Raw genomic sequence first — 27249 nt, 5'->3', positions numbered from 1 at the left:
GATATCTGTTCTGGCAACTGACTTTAGGGCAAAAGAGGAAAGATTCTTATTTCTCTCGTTTATCCTCTAGACCCTTAGAACCCTGTGCTTTATTTTCCTCACCTTGTGACTCTGCTTGGGGAAGGCTCAGGAGACTTCTCCCTCCTCATCCAGTAGACAGGCTCAACTAGTTTTCATAATATGGACACCTTGCTCATTGTGAGGGAGAGGGTCATACTGATCTATTTGATTTCATTATTTTCCTTTTTAGAGTTTAAAAATGCTTTTGATTTATTATTTAGGAAGGCATTGGGGGAAAAAAAACTGCAGTACCACCCTGTAGGTGACAGAGAAATTTATCATGTTCCTCCTCGAGAACATGGAAAACTCAGCTGAGAACCTGCTAGAATGTCAGAGTTTGCTATCATAAGACCATCAGATAGATAATAAAGTATATCCATTGTTATTGGTGATGAGGATTATTTAAAAGTAATTAGCCAAGGTTCTTGGAGGTTATCTGGCTTTAACAAAGCAATTATTTGATTTGCCTAAATACAATATTTGCCTCTTTGTAGCCTCTGTTACTAGTATTACTTAGTTCTTTGGTGACTGGAAAAAAAAAAAAAACAACCCATAAGCTTTGTTTTACAAATTACTAACCGTGTGTGCTTGAGCAAGTCAGTTTCTGTGAACAACATTTCACTCAGCTAATTTCAATGCCTATAAGTTTTCCTGGGTAGATTATACATTTCTTGAGGTTATAAAACATTTTATATACTTTATTGGCTACTTCTCGGAGCCCAGGCAAATGCCTTACCCACCATAAGGATTGAGGACTGCTTTGTGGTTTTGTGGCCCTCTGGCTGTGAGCATACCAACCCAATAGCGGCCACAGCTTCTGGGTTCTACCCTAAACAAAGCCCAGGATCTATGTCTGGCATTCTGAAGGAGAATGGCCATAACTCAGAATTAATTTTGGAGAACCAGGCCTCGTGCCCCTGAGTTCTTTGGGGCTCAACTTGGCTTCCCTTGGATCATCTTGAGCTTTCACTTTACTCTGGCTGCTAACAGCTTATTCCATCTTCCTAGATGTACCTGGAAACCTTCATCATATCTTCTTCCCCAGATTTGGTGTGCCCTTTCCAAATAAAATCCAAGACCCACCTAACGCCTGATCCCACAAGTAATAGATGCCTTTCTTTCCTTCATTATGTTGTCGCTCCCAGTTCAGTTGTTAATTCAGTCGCATCAAAACTTAAAATATTGGTTCTTTCCCATTGGGTTGCTTCGCTGTCCTGTTCTCATTTGGGGTTTTATTTTAAAGTTACTAGCAAGGCTGATGAGAAGGTAAATCTCGAGGTTTGTGCATCTGTTGAAAATGTTCTCTTCTTCAATTCTAAGTAAAGAGGCGGGTTGTGTTTCCCTGAAACCTGTTTTCTCCTCCAGCCTTTGTTTTATGTGCTTAATGAAGCTAATAATATCATGCTTAGTTAGCATTTTGATGATTAATTTTCTTGCACACTGAGAAGTTGTGTATGGTTTTGTGGTTCTGGCTGAAGAACAGCTGATGTTACATCTATCATGAGTGCAGACGCTGGGTGGAAATCAGAAGCACACCGTACCTGCAGTGCTGGTGAGGGAGGGCAATTTTTTTTTTTTTTAACTCAAACAAGAAACTGTGGCACAAGAATGTGGATATACTTCCATCTTTGTCCCAATAACATTGTTTTGTTTACCTTTTTTCTTCCCTCCTACAACTTCTTCCATTAAAAAGGGAAATAAAATGCCCTCTTTCTATTTTTCATATTGTGGTATGGGCTATACCAGTATCCACGGGGATCATCCAACTCTTTTTTTTATAGGCGTACCGATCCCCTGTGCCGACATCAGTTGTGTTCATAATTTGCCTTGATGTGGTGCTGATGGTCAAAACAGCCATGTGCCATTTGCCTTGCGAACCATCCTGGTAGTGCTCACAGCGCCCCGGAGCAAGTCGTTCGGTTCGGAGGCCCGGGGGCGGGTCAGAACGTTCTCATTCCGTCAGAAGTTAACTTGACCATTTAGCGGGAAGCTCGCGACATGGTGGACTCTGAGGTCAGGCAGAATGATGCAGCCGGTGACGTTCCTCTCTGCGGGGCTTGCCTGCTCCTCCTCCCATCTTCCCGTCCCTGTCCCCCGCGCTCCAGGACTTGCAGTCACTGTGCTGGGGAAGGCGCTACTGGACGGCTCCTGTGGATGGAGGGTGCCCGGGTCCATGCAGTCACGTCTACAGGGCTGGCCCAGCGAGCGCTCAGGAAACCGTGTACACACTGATTGCACAGCACACAGCTAGCTACAGGAGGATGCTGGTGGAGGAGGCCCGGGAGGGCAGGGCTGCTTCCTTTTCCTTGGCCACGTGGAACGTGCTGGATTGACTTTGTTGTAATACTGCTTGGCTGAGCCACTGCTCTCTCTTTTCCCCCACCCTTCCCTGACTGGCTCACGTCCCAGTTGCTGCCCACGCGACACTGGGGACTACCATTTTCCTGGGGGACGGCGTCTTTACCCAGAGGAACAAAATCTATAGTAATGTCCTGTCAGACAGCATTTACCTTCATTTTTTTTTAAATGGAAGCCCTCCGGGGGCACCTAGGTGGCTCAGTCAGTTAAGCGTCTGCCTTCGGCTCAAATCATGATCCCGGGATCCTGGGATCAAGCCCCGTGTTGGGCTCCCTGCTCAGCGGGGAGTCTGCTTCTCCCTCTCCTGCTCCCCCTGCTTGTGCGCTCTCTCTCTCTTTCTTAATAAATAAATAAATAAAATCTTTATTAAAAAAATTAAAAGTAAAAATAAATAAAACGGAAGCTCTCCAGGTATCCCTCCTGTCACCCTCCATAGGCAGTCACACATCGGGGCGGCCGCCCGCGGCTCCCAGAGCTCTCTGCTTTTTAAGCTTCAGTGTACTTTGACCTTCACCCTTTTTTCAGATAGGCGGTGTGCTTGCTGGTGTTGGAAAGGTGAGGAAAAGGCAGCGGACGAGAGCCGGGTGTCAAGTCGGGCCCAGGGTCTGGGGTGCGGGGCTGTTGCTCTTCCCCTGCCTCCGAGGGGGGGGCGGTCACCCCTGAGTAAAGTCAGGACAGCAAGCATCCAGCCCCCCAACTTAGCCTGGTTCATGTTCTCCCTTTCTTGAGAGTTCTCAGTGTGCACATCCCTCTCTTACCGCTTTATTTTTAGTATGGCCAACTTAAAAATTGAACTGTCGAAACTGGACAGCGAGACGTGGCCCGGGGCGCTGGATATCGAGAAGGAGAAGCTGATGCTGATCCACGAGAAGGAAGAGCTTCTGAAAGAGCTTCAGTTCGTCACCCCGCAGAAACGCACTCGAGACGAACTGGAGCGCCTGGAAGGCGAGAGGCGGCGGCTGGAGGACGAGCTGCTGTCCGCGAGGGGTCCGCCGAGCCGAGCCCTGGCCGAGAGGTTCGTTTCCCTCCCTGGGGACAAGGACGCGTCCGACCGTGCGCGGGAGTCTGAGCTGTGCCTGGAGGCCAGGTCCCCCGGGTCTTTGGAAATCTCCGTCGCATCTGTTGCCGGTGGACGGAGACCCGGCACAAAGGGACCTTCTTTCCGTAGAGCAATAAAGCACACCCTCCTCATAGTGTGCGGCGTCAGTTCTTCTGTTCCTTAGGAAGGCGAAAATGCCTGTGACAGATGTTGAGTAAGTAAGGAATGTGGACATAAAACCAGGAATGCGGTCCATCACTGACTGAGTCTGGTAACAGTGGCTATAAGCTATTGCACTCTGATAAGAAAGATTATCTGGACTGTTACAGCGCCGGCAGCTTCCTACTCGGAGGTTTATGACTCACAATAATGCAAAAGTTTATTGCTTTTCGTTTCACAAGGAAAAGACAGCTTGCTCCCTTTGATATCTTAGCAGGTCACAAAATGTTCACTGGAATTTTGTTTGTCAGTCGAGCCCCTCCTGCGAAGCAGGTGAAAATGTAAAGGGAAACACCTGACGCAGTTTTCTGATCTTTCCGGGGGAAGGTGCGAATGGATCATTTAACCCAAGAAGATCCAGTTCTGTAAGCAGGTCAGCTGCAGGGTCAAGCAGGGGAACGTCTGGGTGTCAGTTGGCCAAGGAGGCGTGTGCGAGGGAGCCCTGGGATTCCGGCCTCGCTGGCGGGTATGGTTCCACCCCAGTCCCAGCCACAAGCCACAGCCCGTGCAGCCCTCTGGGAGCCCTGCACACCCATCCATTCTGTAGCCAGCAGTCCAGGTGCGGTGCCTGTCCCAGGATGACAGGAAGGAAGGTCACATCCGTATAATGTCAAGTGACTGGAATTCAGTTTAAAACACCCAGCCATAATCTAATTGCCTTTGTTTTTTTAACTTCTTGGCTTCTTGCCTTCTAATTCCTTGTCCTCCATGAATGTGTAAGGCTGTGTGTCTACATAACGTCAGAACATTTGAAGTGTGGTGCGGGGAATGGTAGGAGGAAAAGCCTCGGACGTTGCTGGTTAGGCGTTAGCGTGCGGACTTGCCTACCCTGAGTTTAGTCATCTGGGGAGAGTTGACTTTTGTGAGTTTGAAACTGGTGATCAAGGTAACGCAGAGCTACAGCTCGGCGGCCGTACCAGAGCAGGCGCAAGAGTCAGGAGGAAAAGCCTCTGCAGCCTACGTTCCTTTACCATCTGAAAGCATTCTCATCGCCCACCTGCCCCGGCTGCCCTGACATCTTGGTCTAGTGGTGCCGACTGAAGGCTCACCCTCAAGGCTGGTGTGAACAAGGCTGGCGGGGCAGTGGGCAGTGGGGGGTGGGGGGGACACGATCCACCCAACAGAGACCAGAAGGATCCAAAAGTAAGGGAGAGAGGGCAGAATTTCCTTGTTTTCCTGAATTACCTTGATGTCGTGTCTGTGTTTATAGATCTTAAATTTGTAGGATAAAAGGTTGCTAATCACCAGCAAACATGACAAAATGAGTAGCTTTTGTGTGGCCCACGTAGAAAGCAGCAAGGGCACCTGCACCTTGTGTCACACTTACTGTTGCCTAATCATACGTGTGGAACGCGCTGAGTGCATCTCAGCCGTTCTCTGTAGTGTGTGAATCTGGGAAGGGCCTAGAAACAGCCTTTAGATTTGTTCTGGGAGAGAGAGAACAGATGTGTGTTTGTTTAATCAGCTTTTACAGGCATGATGTCTTGTTTTGTTTTTTTTTAAGGGCTAGAGCTTCAAAAATGACTGATGAAGTAACGTTAAAAATACAGTTTGTTCCTAAGTGCCTAGGCTCTGGCTTTTGTACTTTGGTTTGTGCATAATACATATAATAACTGTCTAAATTCTGGCAGAAACCGTAGTTTTGAACCCATCAGGAAGAGGAGCTATAAAATACTTATATAAAATAATTACATCCTTAGTGAGATCCAGCCATGGGGTTTGTCTCAGATGGGGAGTAAACAGTTTGAATGTCCCTCTAACTTATGACACCTGCATGCCCCGGTCTCCCACAACTAGACGTTAGCAGGAAGGGACGTGTATATAATTGTGTTTTATATCTGTCGTATGTTGGTGGCCAGAAGCCAAATCCTTGTCATTATGTTGTTGTATAAGGTTGAGAGGACTAATACTTTCTTGCTTGAGCAACTTAAAGTTTTCTCACTGCTCTCCTTGGATGCAAACCCAGCATCTCACGTGTCTGAAAGAGCAGAGCCACCTGCCGAAGGGAGCGCCAAGTCCTTTATTTTCTGAGTAGACACAGATGGTATGGCTTTGGGTTTTGTTGTTCTTGTCAGTGGTTTTACTTTGCCCCTCTGTACTCTCTCACCTTTTCTTGATCTTCATTATTTCTTCTCACCTCGTGTATGTACAGTGTTTCTGTTCTGTTTATTGTTACTGTTGAACTGAAACAGGGTGCTTAGCAAGCAAGAGAATACCTCTCAACACTGCTTCCTCAGCCCTAAAGCAGGTGGTGCTGGGAGATACTTCTGGGAAATAAGATTCACTGTGTAAAACTTTGTTTCACCATAAAACAAATTGTGCTTCACCAGTTCTAAATCCTTCAGTTTCCTCTTGGCACCTACCCAACTGCCATAGAAACCACTTCTGCATTCCCCCAAATTGTCCCGTTTTCCATTTACATGGCAGGTTTCTCATTATTTCAGGGGTGGCCTCAGGCAAGATTCTGAATCAGTGCTGAAAGTTGGGCTCAGAAGGAGCTAAGCTCACCTGAATTTCAGCCAGTGAGCATGACCCCAGAGTCCCCCAGCCGTGTGCGGCCAGCAGCGCCCCGCACCGGGCCGAGCGCTCAAATGCAGTGACAAAGCTCCCACCGTGGGCCATGAAGCACTTCAGGAAGAGGGAGATGCGCACCGTGAGGGACCTTCAGCAAAGACAGATGGCTCTCAAATGAAAACTGTCATTGTGTGTGGGACTTTTCACACATCTTCCATGTTCTCTCCATACAGCTACTGAAATTCCAAAACCTCTGTGCTTTTCTGTAGCTGATAAGATCTTAACATTGCTCCGTATTTTCACACAGATCTTGAGAGTTTTGTCTTACTTCTTACCTAGATGTCTTAATTTTCCTTAATAATATATGAATGTTTCTGTCTCTGATTCTGAAAAAAATTTAAAGCCAGTAAGTGGGGGTATGAGTGTCATTTATTTTTTAACAGAAAAGGAACTTCTTACTTCTATAGATGACATGACATTTTCCCTACGTGGAAAGTTCTGGGTGGTCTTCATCAGGAGAGACTGGGCAGGTGCTTCTCTCTCTCAGGGCACAAGGGCAGAGAGAAGACAGTGTGAAAGCACTGCCCTTGTCTTGCAAAGAGCAGATGAATGCATAGCATGGGTCAGTTGGACCAGCAGGAGAGGAATCTTCTAGGGGCCGGGTGGAGAAGATCCTTTCTCACTGTGGAGAAGGGCTTGGAGAGACAGGGATGCACCCTCTTGAAGGGGCTGATACCTGAGCAATTTCTTCTACTCCCTGGTCCAGAGGAAGTTGGGGAGGATGCTTCCTACAAAGGACACCTGGAATCTGAGGAAGACTTCTGGCTTCTGTGATTACATCAGAGATAGGAGTGGGGTGCTTGATCCAAGAAGGCCACCCCACTGGAAGGGCTCCTGAGTGCCTTGGTTATTCTTCTCCCAGTGAAGGGGTTATCTAGAGACAGCAGCCACAAGGGAGTGCTGGGAGGGGCACCGGGCTCTTCAGGCAGCCTGGGCGGAAGAGGGAGAAAAAGCTAGTGATTGCCTTCCGGGAGCTTAGGATCTGACTGGGGAGCATGCCAACAAGAACACGAAGCCGGGTCTCAGCAGTTCAAAGCCATAAGAGGTCCTTAGCAGTCCGCTGGAGGAGGCCGGAATGAGGACCATCGCTTGTGACCGAGATGGGGAAAGCTTTGGATTTTAAATTTCAGCATGAAACACACTAATGTCCTACTGAAGCCTCCTTACCACACCAGAAAAGCCTTCATTTGTGCAGTATTTAGTTTTAAAACTTCCTTCAAAAATGTTTCTCCTGTTTCAGAAGACATGGACTTTGGTAGATTTGGGGGCTTTCTCCAGACCTTTACCTTCTAATTCAGTTCATCTAAATTGTATTAACTTTTTTCCATGTTGAGTTTTTGTTTATATTTAAGAGATTAAAAAAAAAATAGGGACTGTACTCCTTTTCAGAATACACCTTTGAAAGCTGGGAATTAAGAATTTATCACGCTTTGAAGTACTAAACAAAATGACAAGAATTGTTTTTATTTTAACATATAATGAAATTGTGTTGGTGACACATCAAAGGATAGATAGCTATAAATAAAATATGGGCATGTTTCCTTACTGCCTAAAACATACATTTCAAAGAGGTTAGAAATTAGGGAAATTTTATTCTTCTCCAAAGAAAAATAGCTAATTTTTATATCCCCACCTTGTAAGGCATGCTGAGGCTTTGAACAAGGAGCTTTGTTTTGATGTCTGCAGAGCATTTTCACATACATCACGCCATTTGATCCCTTTAACAGCCCTAGCAGACAGACACAGTAGGATTTTAATCGCCGATTTGCAGATGAGAACGCTGGGACCCCTTGACTAAGTGACTTGTTTAAGGACACGGGGTCGGTAGCAGCAAATCCACCAGAAACCACGGTGGTTTTCTGGGTCCCATTCTGCGGTCCTTGACCACTCTGGACGGGCTCATTCCAGGGATGTCTAAAGACCTTCCGGTGACATAGACCTTACGCTTGATATATTTTTAGATAACTCACTCACATACACAGTTCCCCGATACTCAAAATTTCTTTACAAACTCGGTCGCTTGAATGTGGATGAAATTTCACGATAATCGTTGCGGGCAATGAGATGTGCTGTATAGTAGGAAGGGAAATCACTTTTGTATCTTCTCCTTGTCGAAACCGTTAAGCCCAAATGAGCTCACAATGGCAATATGGACTAATTTGTTTCTTAATCGCTGAAATTCTCATCAAAGTAAGATTGGAATTTTTGTCACTGAATGGCAGTTGGGAGCAGTCCTTCTCAATTCCAGCACTTCGGACGGTCCTTCACAGTTCTCTGTTACTCCCGTCAAGTGTTTTAGTAACTTAAGCCCAAATCCCAGGCCCGCAGAAGGATTCTGCAATCTTTGTTAGTGATTTGTGGTTTTCCTCCTGTCTTTCCCTACCTCACGAGAGCACAAGGGTTTTTTGTTTGTTTGCTTTTTTGTTTTACCCATTTAAGAAAATTTTAGAATACCAGATTTTTTAAAATTCTCAGTAATGTTGATTGAGGATAGATCTTCCTCTTCACTTGGCGTGGCTAGGGACAGTTCCGCCCACTTTGCTTCTTGCTGGTGGTTCTGTTTTCTCTCCCGTCCGTTCACTTGGGTTTCCCCCTCATGGTACATAATGTTTATATAATAAGAATCTTTTCCTTCAGTTTCTGTGCTTTATTATAATTACATGGAAATAAATTCGTTTCGGTTTCTTTTTTCTAGATTGAAATTGGAAGAGCGAAGGAAAGAGCTCCTACAGAAACTTGAAGAAACTACTAAATTAACTACTTATTTGCATTCACAACTTAAAAGGTAAGCCTGCTTAGTTCTTGAGGGAAAAGTTTTTCTTGACTACATTCAGGCGTGTTTTGGTTCATCCTGGGTTACTTTTCTCTTTATTTTCAACTGTTTAAAAGTAAATAAAATAGTTATGCTGGTACAATTAAAACTTGGATGATCAAATTTAAAGTTACAAGATTTTTTTTTCATGAACCCCAAGGTCATAGGCAGAAGATATTGTGGGAAGAAGATATACTTTATATATTTTAGCTATGAATACATACTTAGGAAATGACACATTTCTACAGATCACCCTTTCTTTTAAAAAGGGAGGAGGAGGAAAGATTTGCCTTAAAATAGTTAGCTACGTGTTCACTCCTTCAGTACGCACACCCTGAGGGAGACGGGCCCGTGTGAAACCTCTTTGTCTTTATTAGCTTGCCTTTGTTCTCTCTCAAAATTAAAAGCTTTATTCTTTAACCAGAATAACTACACTGATACTCTGTACTGTGTATGCTATTTTTCCCCCTTCCGTATTATTAAGTTGCATACTTGCTGCTGGATATCTGTGCAGGTAGATTTATCAATAGGTGCTCATCACTTTCTTTGTTTTGGTTTTTGCAAAAGGGACTCAGTCTTTAGTCAGAATAGAATTGCTATGTGGAGAGCCAGGTTGAAAGTGTCCATGAGTCAACATGGCAGTAGGTGGTATAATAATAGCAGGTTCTTTTTCCCGCAGTCATTATGTTATTTGGCGCCACTGGGTTCCTTCCCTCCGGGGTCCGGAGGAGGAGGTGGCGGGCATCGTGCTTGGGTTTTCTGTACCATCCCAGTTTTCACAGCGAGTGCTCCTCTCCCCTCAGCCTCTCGGCCAGCACCCTGTCCATGTCGTCCGGGAGCAGCCTGGGCTCCCTGGCCTCCAGCCGGGGGTCTCTGAACACTTCCAGCAGAGGCTCGCTCAGCTCCCTCAGTTCCGGAGAGCTCTGTTACACCAGTCAGAGCGACCAGGTGGACACGGATTATCAGTGCAAACTGGACCTCCTTCTACAGGAGAAAGGCGGCTACATTCCTTCTGGACCCATCACCACCATCCACGAAAACGAAGTGGCCAAGTCCCCCAGGCAGCCTGGCCAGAGCAGTCCCTGCGGGGCGGCGGCTGCAGCCACAGGCCACACGCCCCCACGGACTGAGGCCCCCAAGTCTGTGACGTCCCTGTCCTCACGGTCCTCCCTCTCCTCCTTGTCCCCTCCCGGCTCTCCCTTGGTTCTAGAAGGCACGTTCCCCATGTCTGCTCACGATGTCCCTCTCCATCGGTTCACTGCTGACTTTGAAGACTGTGAATTGAGTAGCCATTTTGCAGACATCAGCCTCGGCGAGAGTCAGATCTTGCTGGATTCTCATTCAGGAGGAGTGTCCCAGTCTCTCTCAGAGGATAAAGACCTCAGCGAATGTGCCCGGGAGCCGTTGTATGAAGGAACTGCAGGTGAGCGGAGACCTTTGCTTCTATCTGCTCCCTCTTAATTACTTTAAGAAGAATGGTGGGAGGGCTACTTTTTCCACAGAAACAACTGTGCTACCCACCCCCCCCTTCTCTCTGCGCTGCTTATTCATTTTGGCTTCATTGGAGAAGGAGTTTTTATTGATATACCTGGAAACTAGACCTTTTTTTCTTTATCAAATAAAAGTCGCCTTCCCTGCTTACTAGATTTAATCATGAAGTGTCTGTCCTCTTGTCCGGAAACCCTCTGGACGGTGGCAGCTGACTGGGGACATGTCTTGTGAACATACTTCATACTTCATACAAATAGATTCAGGCTCTGAAATAGCAATGCAAAAGAAGAGGGCTTTCTTTTAAAGTTGGCCTAGAACAGGTTAAAACCAAGCCCATTAGCCTACCAGCTAATTAGTACCAGGGTTCAGTATTTAGATTGCTCAGGGAATTCTATACAAATACGATTTTTGTTTCTTGCCAGACACTCCCTTTCTGCGCAGGGTGAATTTGGAGAAAGCCGGGTCCCACGTAGTAGTGGTACCCTGCCATCTTCTGGCCACGTTACTAGCTGCACCCGGGGAAGTGTGCCCTCGATCAGGCTCTCACTGCTGCCGTTGTGTGCCCAGACACAAACAGAGGGCGGATTCCATTTTTGTTGTTGTTTTTTTAAATATCTGTATCCCTTTACAAGGCGGAAGCTTTCCCTGTATTAGAAGTGGTTGTATAAAGAGCACAAGATGGTACCCTTGCTGGCAGGGGACCGTAGCTGTGGCCTGAGGACGATGGTCTGTTTCGGAGCTAGCCAGAAACGAAATGTGAAATAAAAGCTCCAGGGCCGGTCCCCAGGAGCCCCGCTCAGATCTATGCACGTCACTGTGTGTCCACCACACGGAAGAGGCCAGGCCTTTTCACAAGTGTTTTCCTGCTGCTTTGAGAAGCCTCCTTATTTTGTATCTCTGGTCCGGAGAATTCGGAGTCTTAACTGATTGGCCAGTTTCGATGTTTAAAAGAGAGAGAGACAAATCCATCCCGTGTGTGTGGTTTCCGATCCCGAAGACCGACACCCCAGCCTGGAGAGCCAGGAGACATGAGTGAGGTCTATGTGGCTCCACCCGGAAGGGGCCACAGCTCCAAGTGACGTGTCATCGAAATCATTCACGGCAGAGAAAATGAGCAGAGGGGTGGTGTTTACTTAGTGGCTCCGGGTGAGCAGAAGCCAGCGGTCAGGCCTCCCTTCCGCCCCCAGGAAGGAGTGCAGTGTGTGGAGCCGAGTGATGCTCTCTGCCCCTGGAGCCAGCCAGTCCTGCACCCTCACCTTGGTTCTAGTGAGCACGAGCACATTACCCTGGCTCTCAGCCTTGTTTCTCAGCTGCAAAATGGGAACGGCCGAGTCTCCACCTCGCAGGGTACTGGGAGGATTGGTGCTGGAACACAGCGAAAGCCCCTAACCGTGCCTGGTGCCCTGCTCTCCGTTCGTGTCATTAGCACTACCATATGCGGATAACCCATACAGATGGTGCTAAGCCCGGTTCCTACCACGGACCACTGAAATTTATGAAAGTACAAAAGAAGAAGCAAGAGAAGAAACTGGAGTGTTTTCTCTGCCATGCTTCTGTGCTTTGGACTTGAAGGATCTTGAACATGTCAAAGCTGTTTTCATTCTTCGTGTATTGCGAGTGTTCTCCAGCGACCCCTTGTCAACGCTCAGTCAGTTTGGAGGGGCCGGTCAGTGGGCCCGGCTGCCAGAGGACGGGGGCCCGCGCGAGAATCTCCCGGTGTCCGACCCCACCTGGGTCCGTGGGCTTCTTTGCCTGGCTCTCGCCTTGCTCCTGCCACTGGGTCTGCTGTTGTGCCTGGGAAGTCGGCCCAGAGCCCGGTGTCGCCAAAGCTTCCAGGATAGAGCTTTTACCTTTCAAACGCATCTTGTACTAGACAGCTGCTATTAAAAAGTCACCCTAAAGGAATGATACCTGAGAGCTTTATTTGGAAAGAGTACTGAGTGCCATGTGAGAAAACAACTAAAAGCATATATTTAACCATAAAGACTAATCCTCTTCAGGTCAGATCACCAGCACTCGGTCCATTCAGGGGTGCCTGACCTCCACGTGGGGGGCGGGTGTCCCGGGGTCGTGACGCCGCTTGTCTCCCTCAGCATTCTGGAATCTTCCACAGGCAAAGTCGACTTCCTTTATGCACATCCCACTCTCCGGCGCCAGTCCCCGCTGGAGGACAGAGACCGCGTTGGAATGACTATGAAGTCCTTCCAGTCAGTGTCTGTCATTGTCAAAGTCAATTTCAGCCGCTGTGGATATTCCTGGGGGTAATCAATAAATCATGTCATCACCTTCACCCCTCACAAAGGGGGGTGGGCGGAGAGAGGCACTGCATCATCAGGGAAAAAGCATTCCCACTGCCAGAAATAAAAGGGAAAATGCAGCAATCAGTCGGGTAATCTGAAGCCTTAAAACTTAAACATCTTAACAAGATGTAAAGTCACGACTCAGAAGGGGGGCGAAATGCATACCAATCCTGGTCCCCGCTCACTTGCTGGAGGATAAAAGAACTCCACAGGCTCGCAGCTTATTACCTAGGAACGCAGCTTTAAATGAATGCTCCTTGCTCACCGCAGGATGCAGTGTATGAATATGAGTTCGAGATAAAAGTTAAGTGGTCGTTGGTGCTAAAGATTCAGTAGCACAAAGTTGTTTTTTTTTTTTTTCTAATGGTGTTAGCTGGTGAGGAATTCCGTAAGTCAAAGACTTTTTTTTCTTAACTTCTGTTAACGTGGTAGCATGTGGAGATGCAGAATATGGTGTGTGCAGAGAAGGGGAGAGCAAAGGAGGCGGAAACCTTTCTTGCCATTGAGTAGTAGATGCTCTCTATTATACAAATATCTTTAATAGTTGAGGGACGCAGCTCGCTCCTTGCCTCCGAGTGGATGGTAACTGCAGTGAATCCCTGACAGAGAGAAGCAAGGGACCGACGGGAATGTGTCATTTATCCCTTCCCTTCAAGTATTTCAGGACGGAGAGAAACCATATTCTTTCTCAAATGATGACCAAAATAGCTGGCATCCCAGGGACCTCTGTCACGTCTTGGTGCCTTGAATCGGCCACATCTGTTGACTCCAATAGTAACATCCACGATGCCCAGATGCAAATACTTTGGGATTTCTCATAACCAAACCACGTGTGTATTTTTATACTTAACTTTTCCTAATAATAAATCCTAATTAGTACACTCACTGTCCCCTCCCTAGATGTGGAAAAGTCATTACCAAAAAGAAGAGTAATCCACCTGCTCGGGGAGAAGACTGCCTGTGTGTCGGCTGCTGTGTCCGATGAGTCTGTGGCTGGAGACAGCGGGGTCTACGAAGCTTTCGTGAAACAGTAAGGACTCGCAGGAGCACTTTTCGGTTACACCGTCTCTGCTCCTAGCCGTGGGAGGGCTCCAGCCTGTGAGCCTACTGCAGCCCTGAGCCCACTCTTTGCAGTGGAAGGGCGGTAGGCTAATGCCTGAAAATTTCAGTATACCAAAAACATCCCATCTGACCCGCTTGGAGGCTTAAAACTCAGGGAGAACGTTGGAGTTGCTAGTCACTACCCGTTTGGCACATGAATCTTCTCGTATATTTCTGAAAGCCTGGAATGTGTCTCGGGGTGTGGGGTACCCCAGGGAGGCTCAGGAAAGTCAGGCATCAGGAAGTCTGTCCCTTAATGGCTCAGAGGCAGACTCCTCTTGAAAAGGTGAAGAAATATGTAAAAGAGTGAGTTTTCACTGGGGTCAGGTCCCCTGGGGGCTGGAGGAGTGCTGTTAATTCAGGTTTTCATTCAGAATCAATAAGGGGCAAAGAGTAACCATAACAGTCAGGACCCTGTTCGTAAACGGTTCACCTACGCCCCCTGTCGCCCTGTCCCTAGGCCTAGTGAAGTTGAAGATGTTCCCTACAGCGAAGGGGATGTCACCATCGTGGAGACAGCCCAGGTGCAGGTCGGCCTCAGGTAAGGGAACGCACATGGAGGGGCAGTTTTAGACTTCGGTGCAGGGACAGATGGCCTGTGCTCTTTCCCTGTTTCATCAGCTTCTCTTTTGACAGATACGATGCAAAAAGGTCAAGTTTCATGGTGATTTTAGCACAACTTCGAAATCTTCATGCCTTCTTGATACCTCACACTTCAAAAGTGTAAGTAAAAGTAGCAAAGGACAAATTGAAGTACTGAATATTGTTCACATACGATAAATTGTACATTGGAATTGAGCAGTTCACCCAGATGAACGTGGAAAAGACATAGCAGGGGTGATCAAGCCTCAATCCACAGTGGAGTAAACGAAAAGAAAAGGAGAATGTGCAAAAAGCATGTTAGATTCTGATCCTTATCCAACCAATTCATTATTAGGCTTAGGAACCAAGACTCTTTTAATCTCCCTTTTCAACCAGAAATTCTGTATTATGCTATGTTGGGGCCCGATTCTTTTAATTGAATTAAGATGTTTGCTGTTGCCTAATTATGCCTGCTGTTGGTTTGAAGTAATTTTCTGATCTTTTACATGAAAATGTAGTGATTAAATTTCATTTATCAGGACAACTTTGCCAAACACCATGTCATGCTACACATAAGAGTATCATTCGTAGCATCAAGCATTCACTTCCCTGTGACCATTAATTTCTTAAAGTTACTTCACTTTAAGTGATGTCATAATGTGTAGCCTGTTGCCTGGGACTCTCTCTCCTGACAGGTATCTCTAGTGATCTTCACCACCATTCACACTCTCTGGAGTCAGACTTTTGGGGGCTCTCTTAAAGGCCTATGGCTAGAGACCACCAAAAAGAAGCCAGATTTCAACTTAGCACCTCTGACTTCAAATCCAGCATCTCTGTGTGTAGCCCTGCACTTAATAATTTGTTCAATCTGCCAGTATAAGGGTTTGGAAATAAGAAAGAGCTATTGAGGGGTGGCCCCCAAGACTCTGTACCCAGCCAGGTGGATGTTTGCCTTAGTGATAGAGAATATTCCTCAATGAGAAGGACATTTAATAAAGTAAATGTGAGAGTTCTGGATGTTTTCCTTGTGGGTTTACTTTTTAGTTCATATCCGAATACTCTTAAGAATGGGATCTAATAGAAACTGGATCTAAATAAAAATAGAGCTAGATGGAAATTATTCAGTAGACAGCAGAAGAAGAGAGCCAGTGGATGTCTGTGTATTGATGATCATCAAAGCTGGAGGGGAATAGGATTCCAGGAGGGGAGTGGGCTGCAAGATCTCCTGAAATCAAGGTGTGTGTATGGGGGGCGTCCGCATTAAACAGGGAGACCAGAAGGAGGGAAGCTTACTGGGGAGTGTCTGTGTCACCCCAGAGAGCCTGCTTCCTGGAACTGAGATTAGGAAGGCCAGTCAGTGGTAGTAGGCAGGGAAGACGGCCCTGACGATGTTATTTGTGACTTCTCCCTACCAGTAAGTAGGCTGAGATATTGGAGCGTTGGCAACCTTTTTATTTCAGTGTGGCATATCTGGGAGAAGAGCGCTCCAGCAGGGAGCGAACCTGTGAACAGGGAGAGCCATCCCACTAGTCCAGGAGAAAACTACAGAAGTCCCCGAGAACACGCATCTTCTTTAATCTCGTGCTGTAAGGGCTCGGCAAATGTGCCGAGCCAATTGCGGTGCCTCTCACTTTCCTCCTGGGAAGTCACGAAGTGCCCCGAGGTAGGGTGACAGCCAGCACAGTTGAGGACCGATGGCAGTGAGTGCAGTGGGCTCTTCTGCCCCCAGCTCGTGGGCAGTTACTCGTCTGCCTGGCCTGCACCTTCCTGAGATGTCTAGCGCCATGTTCTTAAGCCCCTGCATAAAAGCCTTGGTCTACATAATGACACTGCCAAAAATGAAGTATCTTAAAATCGTTCTTTTTTTCCCCCCCAACTTCAAATTTTACTTTCTGGTTATTAATTACACCAAACAGAGCTTGTGCTCCAGCTGGTTGGCTCCTGACTCAGTGTGGACAGACCCCACCTACAGCAGAATGAAAGGAAAAGCCCCCCTGCCTTCTTTCCCCGGTGCCTTTGGATCTTAACCATGTAACACCGTTCTTCACGTGGAAACGTTCTGGGGCCGCAGAAGAGGTTAGGCCACTGGTACAGAGGAAAACTGAGGTCTGGAGAAGCAGAGAATTGCTTCCTCCATTGCAGCTCTGCAGTGTACTTCCCCTCCTGGCTTTCAAACGCAGATTTCTTCTGCCAAATCTCCAGCCTTAACAGCGGCAGCCCAAGGCTCCCTAGTCCCCTATGGCTGAATCTTCATAATCAGTTTTTATATTCTGATAGTTGCATAATTATACATACTGCATCATCAATTTTATATTCTGATATAAAATACAGAAATAATAGGACATCCCTCAGTCCTGCCTGTGAATTTACAGTTTTCATAATTGGAGAAAGGCATCTTTTAGAATCGGAATTAGACCAGCCTGGAATTAGCGGGCGAGGGATTTAATGGGTGTTCTCTTTCTGGGATTTAAAAGAAAATACCTCATGCCGTTTCTAAGAATTGTGAATCCTCATGTAACGTGTGCTTAGAAAAATCACCTGAAAGTAGTATTAGAAGTTATTGGTTTTCTATAAGTCTTCCTCTGAAATTTACAAAGCAATAAGCCTCTTAAGACAGTTTGTCCTTCCTGAAACTTCTGTGCTGCTCGACAATAATATTTGTAAGTTTGCTTCACAATATGCTCCTCAGCCGTTCTTCTTCGCTAGAAGGGTAATGTATTCCACTCCTGGGAAATGATCACCAGCACCCCTTGTTTAATACTGGGGGGTGAATATTCTTGGGGACAAAGTTTGCTTAGCATGATCCCATCTTCCCAGACTCAGGAAACTTTACTTTGGAATTGGCTGTCCCCAGGCAGGTGGGACGTTAAATTCATCTGCCCCACGGATTTTTTTTCCTCCCCTTCTCTTCCCCCGTCCTGTCGTTGCTGTAGCCCTGTGGGGAGTGGCAGGCCCAGGGGCACGGTCAGCATGGGTGGGTGAAGAACGGAGCCTCTGGGCCGCTGAGCACAGAAGGACCCATTCTGACAGCAAAGCTCTCAGTTGATGATGAACTCCATGTTCCCCTGTGTTTCTCTCTTTCGCAGATGATTTCAGACGACAGCTGCGAATCTGGTATAATTGAAGTACCTGTAAAATCCATTTTACTCTTGTTCTTTGCAGATACTTTAGGGTTGCTCTGCTTCCCTCCTCGATGGATGTCAGCTGTCTGTTTCGAACAAGAGTCCATCCAGCCACAGAATCCATCTTATTCAATGATATATTCCGAGTGGCCATTTCCCAAACAGCCTTACAGCAGAAGACGCTGAGAGTCGATCTTTGCTCTGTTAGTAAACACCGAAGTGAAGAATGCCTGGTAGGTTATTTCACAGTTCCCTTTACCGCAGAAGACCCATGATTGGGGTATGCTGAGAAGAACTCTCTCGTTGCTGTTTCGCCAGCCCTGGGACCACCACAGATCTGCCCAGCGCCTCGGGCACAGCCAGTAGTGGTTTCATTTTTTTATCGGAAGCAGTGATTTCTGGTTTTCATTTTCTTATTAAAGACCTTTCAAATCTGCTTATTAGTTGTGATTTTCTGTAAAATCTATCTCCCGTTCTACCCTTTGACGTCTCTCATGATGATCGTTCTGGAGCTTGCTTGTTATTCCCAACAGGAGTCTTTGTGCTGGGTGCTTGGTATACATTATCTCCTTTAATCCTCGTGACAGGCTCAGGGGAGAAGGTATGAGTACCCCTATTTTTAGATAAAGAACTGCGAAGAGAGGTAATGTGTCCCAGGGTCACGAAGCTGGTGAACGATGGAGCCTGATATCAAAAAGACATCCCACACATAATTCACTGTTATAAGTTTAAATTAAGCAGGAGACTGAGTATCCAGTCCCTTTATTATATTCTCCCCAGCCATGGTATTATAGCTTCTAGGAAGACTTAAATGCTGCTATTTAGAGGAATATGATGTTTAAATGCTCACGCGAGAGACTTCATGTATAACTAATGGTGAGTGTAACACACCATTGTACATAATAACCAGAAAACCATTATACACCAGAAAAGTACACAAGGTGTTCCAGTGCAGGCATTGAGGGGGGTGCCCTTGTGTCCAAACAACAGCACAGGTTTCGTGTTGAACTTTTCTCCGCGGTACAATAGGAAACACAAAAACAAGCTTCATGATGAACAGTTTACAAGGATGATAGATTTCTTGTTGGTATTTCCTTTTCTTTATATGAAAAAAATATTTGATAATATTACCTGGCAATAAAAAAAGAAGCAAAGATAGCGACTCAGTAGGCTGTCAGATTACTACAATAGATATGTGTGTCAGAAGCTCCTTACAGTTAGTAAATACGTTAATTAATAGCCTTTAAAAAAAATGGTACTGTTTAATTAGATCCTGGCTCGTATGTGTCGTTTGCTGGAATATAGAAACTTTCTTTGACATTCATCTAATCCAAAGAAAAATTTTGCTATCTGGTTTCTCATTTAAGAACCACAGTAAGGTTTTTGTTTTTGAATTTTATACTGGATAATGGGTTTTTGTGAGTAATAATCAAATGACTCTTACAGCATATATTGTAAGAGGTATTATGATTTCTGCTTAATCGTTTATTTTTTTAATTTATTTTTTGACTTTTCATTAAAAAATAATTCTACTTACAAAAAGTTGCATGCTTAGTCATTAGGTTTTAGCAAGATAGTATCTCACAAAATAATCCTAGGGTTGGCATCTGGATTGGGGTTATTTCTTACTTAGTCACACCTTCAGGTTTAAAAAAAAATCCACCAATGCTTTATATCATGAGTATTGCATTTGTTTAACCCTAAAACAGGCTAGCCCCATAATCTTAATTATATGGGAAGAAGCAAATATGAATTTAAACATTTTATTTTCTCTTCTTTTCTCTCCCCCTCCCCCCCACCTTCTTTTCACACAGGCTGGAACTCAGATCAGTCTGGCTGATTTACCATTTTCCAATGAGATTTTCACTCTGTGGTATAACCTGCTTCCTTCCAAGCAAATGTCTTGCAAAAAGAATGACGAAGAAAATGAAGACTCTGTATTTCAACCAAATCAGCCATTAATAGATTCTATAGACTTGGTGAGTCCAAATTGGAGTAAAAAGGCATTATGACTAAAGGAAATAACGCGAAATGTGGAATGCTGTGGTAACCGGTGTGTTCCTGCTCACTTTCACTACCCTTTCCCCAGCTTACGCTTTCCTCCCAGCTTCCTAACAACGACAAAACCAGAACAAACGATTATTTCCAGCTTCCTTTCAAGTATAGTTTATAAAAGAATCACTCATTTCTGCTCACACTTCCTTCCATCAGAATAAACTGATGCGTAGTCTTAGCTGGGTTAGGTGACCACGGAAAACCTTTTGCTTTAAATTTATACTTTCATATGTCATGTTCACATCTTTGATTCCACTGTCAGGTTATACATTTGGAACTCAGACCATTTGCAGACGTTAAATTACTAAGGCTAAAGAACCTCTTAGTTTCTATTTGTTACATCAATAAAGTGATAAATATTTTCTATTAAGCTTGTTATAAATCAACAGTCATACTGTTGTAACCAACAATCATCCACATTCAACACTTCAGAAAATTTACAGGGGGCCTTCTGGGAAGCCATTCATCCCTGACTTGGCATCTGTGAATATTGTTACCAAGTTCAAGTTCATTTTCGGTTATCTATGAGTAAAGAGTTTACCAAGCAGAAGTCAGATAATTATTGATCATCTCCTGTGTGCCAGGCACGACAGTGGAAGTCGTGGTAGGTGGAGAAGGGAAAGCAGGCGTGCTGGTGGAAGTGGTATCGCACGCCGCACTTTGTGGTTGACGCCGAGTAAGGCACACAGGATGATGAAATAGGACTTGGACCTTGGAGAGTGCTGATGTGATGGTCACCCTGTGGGTAAATTTTTTTAACAGATTCATGCAGTGTAATTCACATACCATACGGTTCCTCCATTGAAAACGTACAGTTCATCCGTCTGAAGCGCACAGTTCAGTGGTTTTTAGTATATTCACGGAGCTGGGCCACCATCACCACAATGTAGTATTCGAACATTGTCGTCATCCCAGAAAGAAGCCCCGTACCCATTCGCAGTGGCTCCCTGTTCTCCCTAAGGCCTTTCCCCCAAGGCAACCACTCATCTTTCTGTCTCTATACATTTGCTGACTGTGGGCATTTCATATATATTCAGAAGAATAATACTTCTTTTACTTAGCATCATGTTTTCAGGGTGCATCCATATTCTAGCATGTATTAGTACCCCATTCCCTTATATTTCCAAATAATACTCCATTATATGGATATACCACCTTTTATTTACTGTTCATCAGCAGATGGGCATTTAGGCTGTCTCTGCTTTTTGACTCTTATTAATACCACTGCTGTGAACATTTGTGTAAGGGTTTGTTTGGACATACATTTTCATTAATCTTTGGTGTACGTATCTAGGTGTATGACCTGCTGGGTCATATAGTAGCTCTGTGTTTTAACATTTTGAGGAAATGACAAGCTGTCTTCCACAGTGGGTGCACCATTTTACATCCTCACCAGCAATATACGAGGACTCCTGTCATCCCAGCTCTTGCCACGTTATTAATCTTTCTGATTTTAGCCAGGCTGTGGTGTGAGGTGCTATCTCATTGTGGTTTTGATTTATATTCCCCTAATGACTAATGATATTGAGCACATTTTCATGGACTTATTGGCCATTAGAATATTTAAAAAAATTTTTTGAGAACTGTCTATTTGGATCCTTTGTGTTTTAGATGGGTTCCTCATCTTTTTTTATTTTACTTGATTATTATCTCTTTCTTCTGATTTTATTATTGAGTTATAAGAGTTCCTTATGTATTCTTGATACAAGTCTCTTATCCAATAAATGACTTGCAGATATTTTCTCTCATTCTATGGGTTTCTTTTCACTTTCTTGATGGTTTTGTTTGCAGTACAAAATACTAAATTTTGATAAAAGTCCAGATGTGTTTTTTTCTTACATTGCTTGTGCCGCTGGTGTCATATCTAAAAAGACTTTGCCCAACCGAACATCATAAAGATTTACTCCTGTGTTTTCTTCTGAGAGTTTTAAAGTTTAGTGTTACTTTTAGGGCTCCGATCCATTTGAGTTATTCTTTATGTGTGATGTGAGGAGTAGGTCCAATTTCATTTTCTTGTAGGTGGGTATGCAATTGTTCCCAATACCACTTGGTTGAAAACACTAGTCTTTCCCCACTGAATTAGCTTGGCACCCTTGCTGAAAGTCACTTTACCGTAAGTGTGATCGTTTATATGTCTGGACTCTAAATTCTGTTCTGTTAATCTGTATGTCTGTATTTGTGCCGACATCACACTACTGTGATGACGGTAGCTTTGTGGTTATTTTGAAATAAGAACATGTGAGTCATCCAGCTTTGTTTTTCTTTTTTAAGATGGTTTGGGCTCTTTGGGGTCCCTTGCATTTCCATATGAATTTTAGTATCAGTTTGTCAATTTCTGCAAAAAAAAAAAAGGCAGCTAGGATTTTTATATAGATGGCATTGAGTCTGTAGATCAATTCGGAGGGTATTGTCATCTTAACAGTTTTAAGTCTTCTGATTACGAATATGGGATATCTTCCCATTTATTTGGGTCTTCATTAACTTCTTTCAAAAAATGTTTTGCCGTCTTCAGAGCCCAAAATCACACTTCTTTTGTTAATTTTATTCTTTCTGATGCTATTGTAAATAACTATTTTCTTAATTTCATTTTCAGACTATCTATTGCACAATTGATTTTTGACTACTTGTCTTGTATCCAGCAACCTTACTGAACAGGTTTAAGTTGAATAGTTTTTTTCGTGGATTCCCTAGGATTTCCTATGTGTAACATCATATCTTCTGCAAAGAGTTGGTTTTACTTCTTTCTTCTTTCCAGTTGCTTTTTCTTTCTTTTTCTTGCCCCTTCACCCTGGCTAGAACTTGCATTATGATATCGCAAGAAGTGGTGAGAGCAGACGTCCTTGTCATGGATGTGATCTGAGGGGGAAATTTTTGGTTTTTCACCATTATGTATGATTTCTGCTAATGGTTTGTTGTAGTTGCCCTTCATCAAGTTGAGGGGAATCCTTTTCCTAGTTTGTTGAGTGTTTTATCATAAAGGCTGTGGATTTAACCAATGCTTTTCTGCATCTATTGAGATGACATGTGGTTTTATCCTTTATTCTGTTCATACGGTTTATTGATTTTCAGATGTCAAACCAACCTCGCATTCCTAGGATAAATCCCACTTGGTCATGGTGTATAATCCTTTTTATGTTATTAGATTCAGTTTTCTAGTATTTTGTTGAGAACTTTTTTTTTGTCTGTATTCGTAGTTTTCTCCTGATGTCTTTGTCTAGTTTCGACAGCAGATAATTTTGGCCTCAGGGAATGAGTTAGGAAGTATTCCCTCATCATCTGTCTTTTGGAAGAGTTTGAGAAGAATTGGTATGAATTCTTCTTTAAATGTTTGGTAGAATTCAGCAGTGAAGCCCTCTGGGTTTGGACTTTGTGGAAAGGTTTTTGTTTACTAATTCAGTCTCTTACTTGTTATAAGTCTACTCAGAATTTTGTTATAATGTCACTTTGAGTAGTTTGTGTCTTTCTGGAATGTGTGCATCTTATCTAGGTTGTCTGACGTCTGGGCAAACAGTTGTTTGTGGTAACCCTTATAATTCATTTTATGTCTGTAGAGTTGATAGTGATATTCCCTCTTTGGCCCCCTGATTTCAGTAGTTTGAGCTTTTTCTCTCTTTTTCTTGGTCAGTTTGGCTAAAGGGTTTTACTTTTTTTGAATCTTTTCAAAGAATCACTTTTTGGTTTCATTGATCTTCTCTGATATTTCTCTGTTTGCTATTTCATGAATTTCTACTCTGTCATTATTATTATTATTATTATTATTGTTATTATTATTATTATTATTATTAGAGAGGGGCAGGGAGGAGAGGGAAAGAGAGAATCTTAAGCAGTCTCCAGGCCCAGGATGGAGCCCGACGCGGGACTCGATCTGACAACCCTGAGATTTTTTTTTTTTTTTTTTGAGAGAGAGAGAGTGGTCTTTATTATTTCCTTCTTTCTGATTACTGTAGGTTTACTCTTTCTCCATTTTCTTAAGGTAGAAGGTTGGGTTATAGATGTGAGATCTTCTGCTTTGACACAAGCACTCCTAGCTATAAATTTTATTCATCTCTAAGTATTTTCTGATTTTCCTTGTGATTTCTTTGACTCATTGGTTATTTAGGAATGTGTTAATTTCCACATCTTTGTTACTTCCTGTGATTTCCTTGTGTTATTGATTTCTGATTTCATTACAGTGCGGTCAGAGCACATGCTTTGTATGATTTCAGTTCTTCTAAGTTTACTGAGGCTTGTTTTAGGGCCTGGCATATGCTACCATTCCCGGAGAATGTTCCATGTGCCCTTGAGAAGAATGTGTGCTCTGCTCTTATTGGGTGAGTATTCTACAGGTGTTTCTTAGGTTCACAGTGTTGTTTCACATATATATACATTTTTATTACACTTCTTATCTTATTCTAATCTCACTTTAACTTGTTTCTTTTGTGGAGAGGAGTGATGGAGAGATTTATAACGAAGTGTACAAAGGTAGTGTGTATTTTCCAATGAATTTTCACAAAGTCAACACACCTGTGTAGCTACCCCCCAGATCAGGGTATCGTGCCTTACCAGCACCCCAGAGTCCCCCCTCGTGTCCCATCTAGTCATTACCACTGTCCCCTAAAGGTCATCTCTATTCTGACTTCTGTCTTTGAACTTTATATAACGGAATCATTCAGTATATGTTCCTTTATGTCTGGCATCTCATTTTCAGCATTATGTTTGTGCAAGTCATCTGTGTTTTGTGTGATTGCAGTTCATCCATGCTCAGTGTTGTGTGATAGATCATTGTATAATTACATCACACTTTCTTTATCCATTCTGCTGTTGATGGACATTTGAGTTTCTAACTTGAGGGCTATTATGAGTAGTGCTGCTATTAACATCTCGTACATGTCTTTATTTATCTTCTTTATTTTAGCCATTGTGATAGATATAGAGTACTCTCCTGTTTTTTGCATTTCCCTGATTATGTTTAATGGCCAGATGGATGTCATCTTTTGTGAAGTGTCTGTTCAAGATTTTGCCCATTTATCTATCAGATTCTCTCTTTTTTTTTTAATAGGTTGGTAGCAGTTCTTAATTTTAGATTTGAGTGTTTTGTCCAATATGTTTTTTGCAAATAGCTTTTCCTATTCTGTGGCTTGCCTATTCATTTTCTTAATGTTGCCTTTTGGTGAATGGAAGTACTCAGGTTTAACATAGTCTTATTTATCAATTTTTCCCTGTATGCTTAATACTTTCCTTTGCGATTTAAGAACTGTTTGCCTACTACAGGATCATGAAGATGGTTTACTGTATTGTCTTAAAAGCTTTATTGCCTTACCTTTCACATTTAGATCTAAGTTCATCTGAAATTATTTTTTGTATAAGGTGTGAGGTAGGGGTCAAGATTCCTTTTTATCCATGTGATAGCTGATTAACCCAGCACCATTTGTTGAAAAAATTTTCTTTCCCAACTGCATCACAATGTCATCTTTCTCATAAGGTGCTTGGGAGTCTGATCATGGATATTCTGTTCCATTCTATGGGCTTAGTTGTCTACCTCTGCAGAAAATACTATACTTTTTTCAAAGTGAGGGCTTTAAATAATTCGTCATTTAGAATGATTTTTAAGGCTATTTATAGATAATTGCTATCAGATTAAAGGAATTTCTCGCTCTTTCTAGGTTGCTAAGACTTTTTATTATGCATGGACATTGAATTTTATCAAACATTTTTACTGTTTACTTTCTCTTAAATTGATTACACGATTGTTCTCTTTTATTTTCTTAATGTGGTGGATTATACATTGATTGACTTTTGAATGTTAAGCCACCCTTGGATTCCTAGAATAGGACAGACTTCATTGTGGTATATTTTACATGTGTTTTTATATGCGTTGCTGGATTTGATTTCTTGATTTTGTGTTTGGGTTATTTTTCATTTATGTTCATGAGAGAGATTAGTCTTTAGTTTTCTTTTTTTGTAATGTCATTTTTTGATATCAAGGTTTTACAGGCTTCATAATATAAGTTAGAAAGCATTCTTTTTTTACTCTCTGCAGAAGGTTTTGTAAGATGGGTGTCATATCTTCCTTAAATATTTGGAAGAATTCCCAAGAAAATTCACCAGCCCAGCCTGTAATTTTCTTTGTGAGAAGCAGCCTTTCTCAACTAAGGTTCTGCAAAAGTAGTAAGCACTGTAAAAAATGTTTTCAATGACTACTTTCTTATTTCTCCCAAGGATGACACATAACTTATACCATTCTAGATGTTACATTTTGTTTTGTTTTAATATAATAGATGCTAGAGGGCATTAGGCTTAATTCTCATGGAATCCCAATTGGAAAGGGCTGGTGGATTGTTTTTTAATGACAGGTTCAATTTCTTTATTAAGTATAGGACTATTCCAGCTTTCTGTACTTGTATTCATTTTAGTAAGAGTAGTATTTTCTATAGGATTTTTCTATTTTATCTATATTACCAACATTTTGGCAAAGCTATTCATGATACCTTCTTATTTTCATATATGCAAGGACTTTGCTATGTTCTCTGTTCTGTTTCTCACATGGGTAACTTTTACCATTTCTGTTTTTTCTCACTTTTGCTAGGGACTTGTCAAATTTTTTATTTTATTCAAAGAAACAACTTGTGGCCTCGTTGATTTTTTTTTCTATTTATATATGTTTCCTATTTTGTTAATTCTGCTCTTTTCTTTATTATTTCCTTGCTTCTACTTTCTTTAGGTTTAATTTGCTGTACTTTTTTTACTTCTTGAGATAGATCATTATTTAACAACATTCTTTTCCAATATATGCATCTAGGGCTAAAAAATTCTTTTTGAGCACAGCCTTGGCTGCTTTTCACAAGTTTGATAATATGAGATTATTAAAATATCATTGAATTTAAAATAGTTTATAATTTCTATTGTCATTTCTTTTTTGATCTGTGAGGTCTTTTTAGAAGTGTATTTACTTAATTCCCAAACAATGAGGTTTTCTAGTTATCTTTTTATTATTGATTTCTAGCTGTATTTCACTGTTTTCAGAGAACAGAGTACATACTATTCAATCATACAGAATATTGAGACTTGCTTTATGGCTTAGCACGCGGTCAGTTTTGGTAAAAGTTCTGTGTGTTGTTGAAAAGAATGCATTCTGCAGGTCAAGTTTATTGATTTTGCCCTTCAAATCTTCCACATTTACTCATTTTTCAGCTCACTTATTTTACCAGTTGTTGAGAGGTATATTAAAATCCTCCAACTTAGGATTATAGACATCTGTTTCTCCTTTTAGTTTGTTAGTTTTTGCTTTCTGAATTTTGTGTCTATATTTTTAGGTAAATATAAATTTAGCATTGTGTTGTATCTTTCTGTTCAACTGGCCCTTTTATTGTTATAAAATATCCCTCTTTATCTGTTCTAATACCCCTTGTTTTAAACTCTGTTTGTCTGATATTCATAAAGCTATCTCAACCCTTTTTTTGGTTAGTGTTTTCATGGTTTTATCTTTTTCCATCCTTTTACTTCCAGCACTTCTGAATTCTTAGATTTAAAGTGTTTCACTTGTAAGCAGTATATAGT

The 27249-nt window shown here is 42.9% G+C and overlaps 1 protein-coding gene across 2 annotated transcripts in view; it reads left to right on the top strand.

The window, feature by feature from the left end:
* Positions 1 to 27249, top strand: part of WWC2 (WW and C2 domain containing 2) — a 202904-nt gene that overhangs the window by 142306 nt on the left and 33349 nt on the right. For both annotated transcript variants that reach the window (XM_032413687.1, XM_032413686.1), the window contains 8 exons: positions 3191 to 3433; positions 8946 to 9035; positions 9866 to 10485; positions 13754 to 13883; positions 14415 to 14495; positions 14591 to 14677; positions 17699 to 17891; positions 19473 to 19637. In XM_032413687.1, the coding sequence (XP_032269578.1) occupies positions 3191 to 3433; positions 8946 to 9035; positions 9866 to 10485; positions 13754 to 13883; positions 14415 to 14495; positions 14591 to 14677; positions 17699 to 17891; positions 19473 to 19637 (1609 nt within the window). The remainder of the gene's footprint in view (positions 1 to 3190; positions 3434 to 8945; positions 9036 to 9865; positions 10486 to 13753; positions 13884 to 14414; positions 14496 to 14590; positions 14678 to 17698; positions 17892 to 19472; positions 19638 to 27249) is intronic.

Source organism: Phoca vitulina, unplaced genomic scaffold, assembly GCF_004348235.1.
Source record: "Phoca vitulina isolate PV1807 unplaced genomic scaffold, GSC_HSeal_1.0 scaffold15, whole genome shotgun sequence".
Lineage (NCBI taxonomy): Eukaryota > Metazoa > Chordata > Mammalia > Carnivora > Phocidae > Phoca > Phoca vitulina.
Note: the sequence above shows the minus strand (reverse complement) of the source record. Positions and strands in the feature narration are given on the sequence as shown.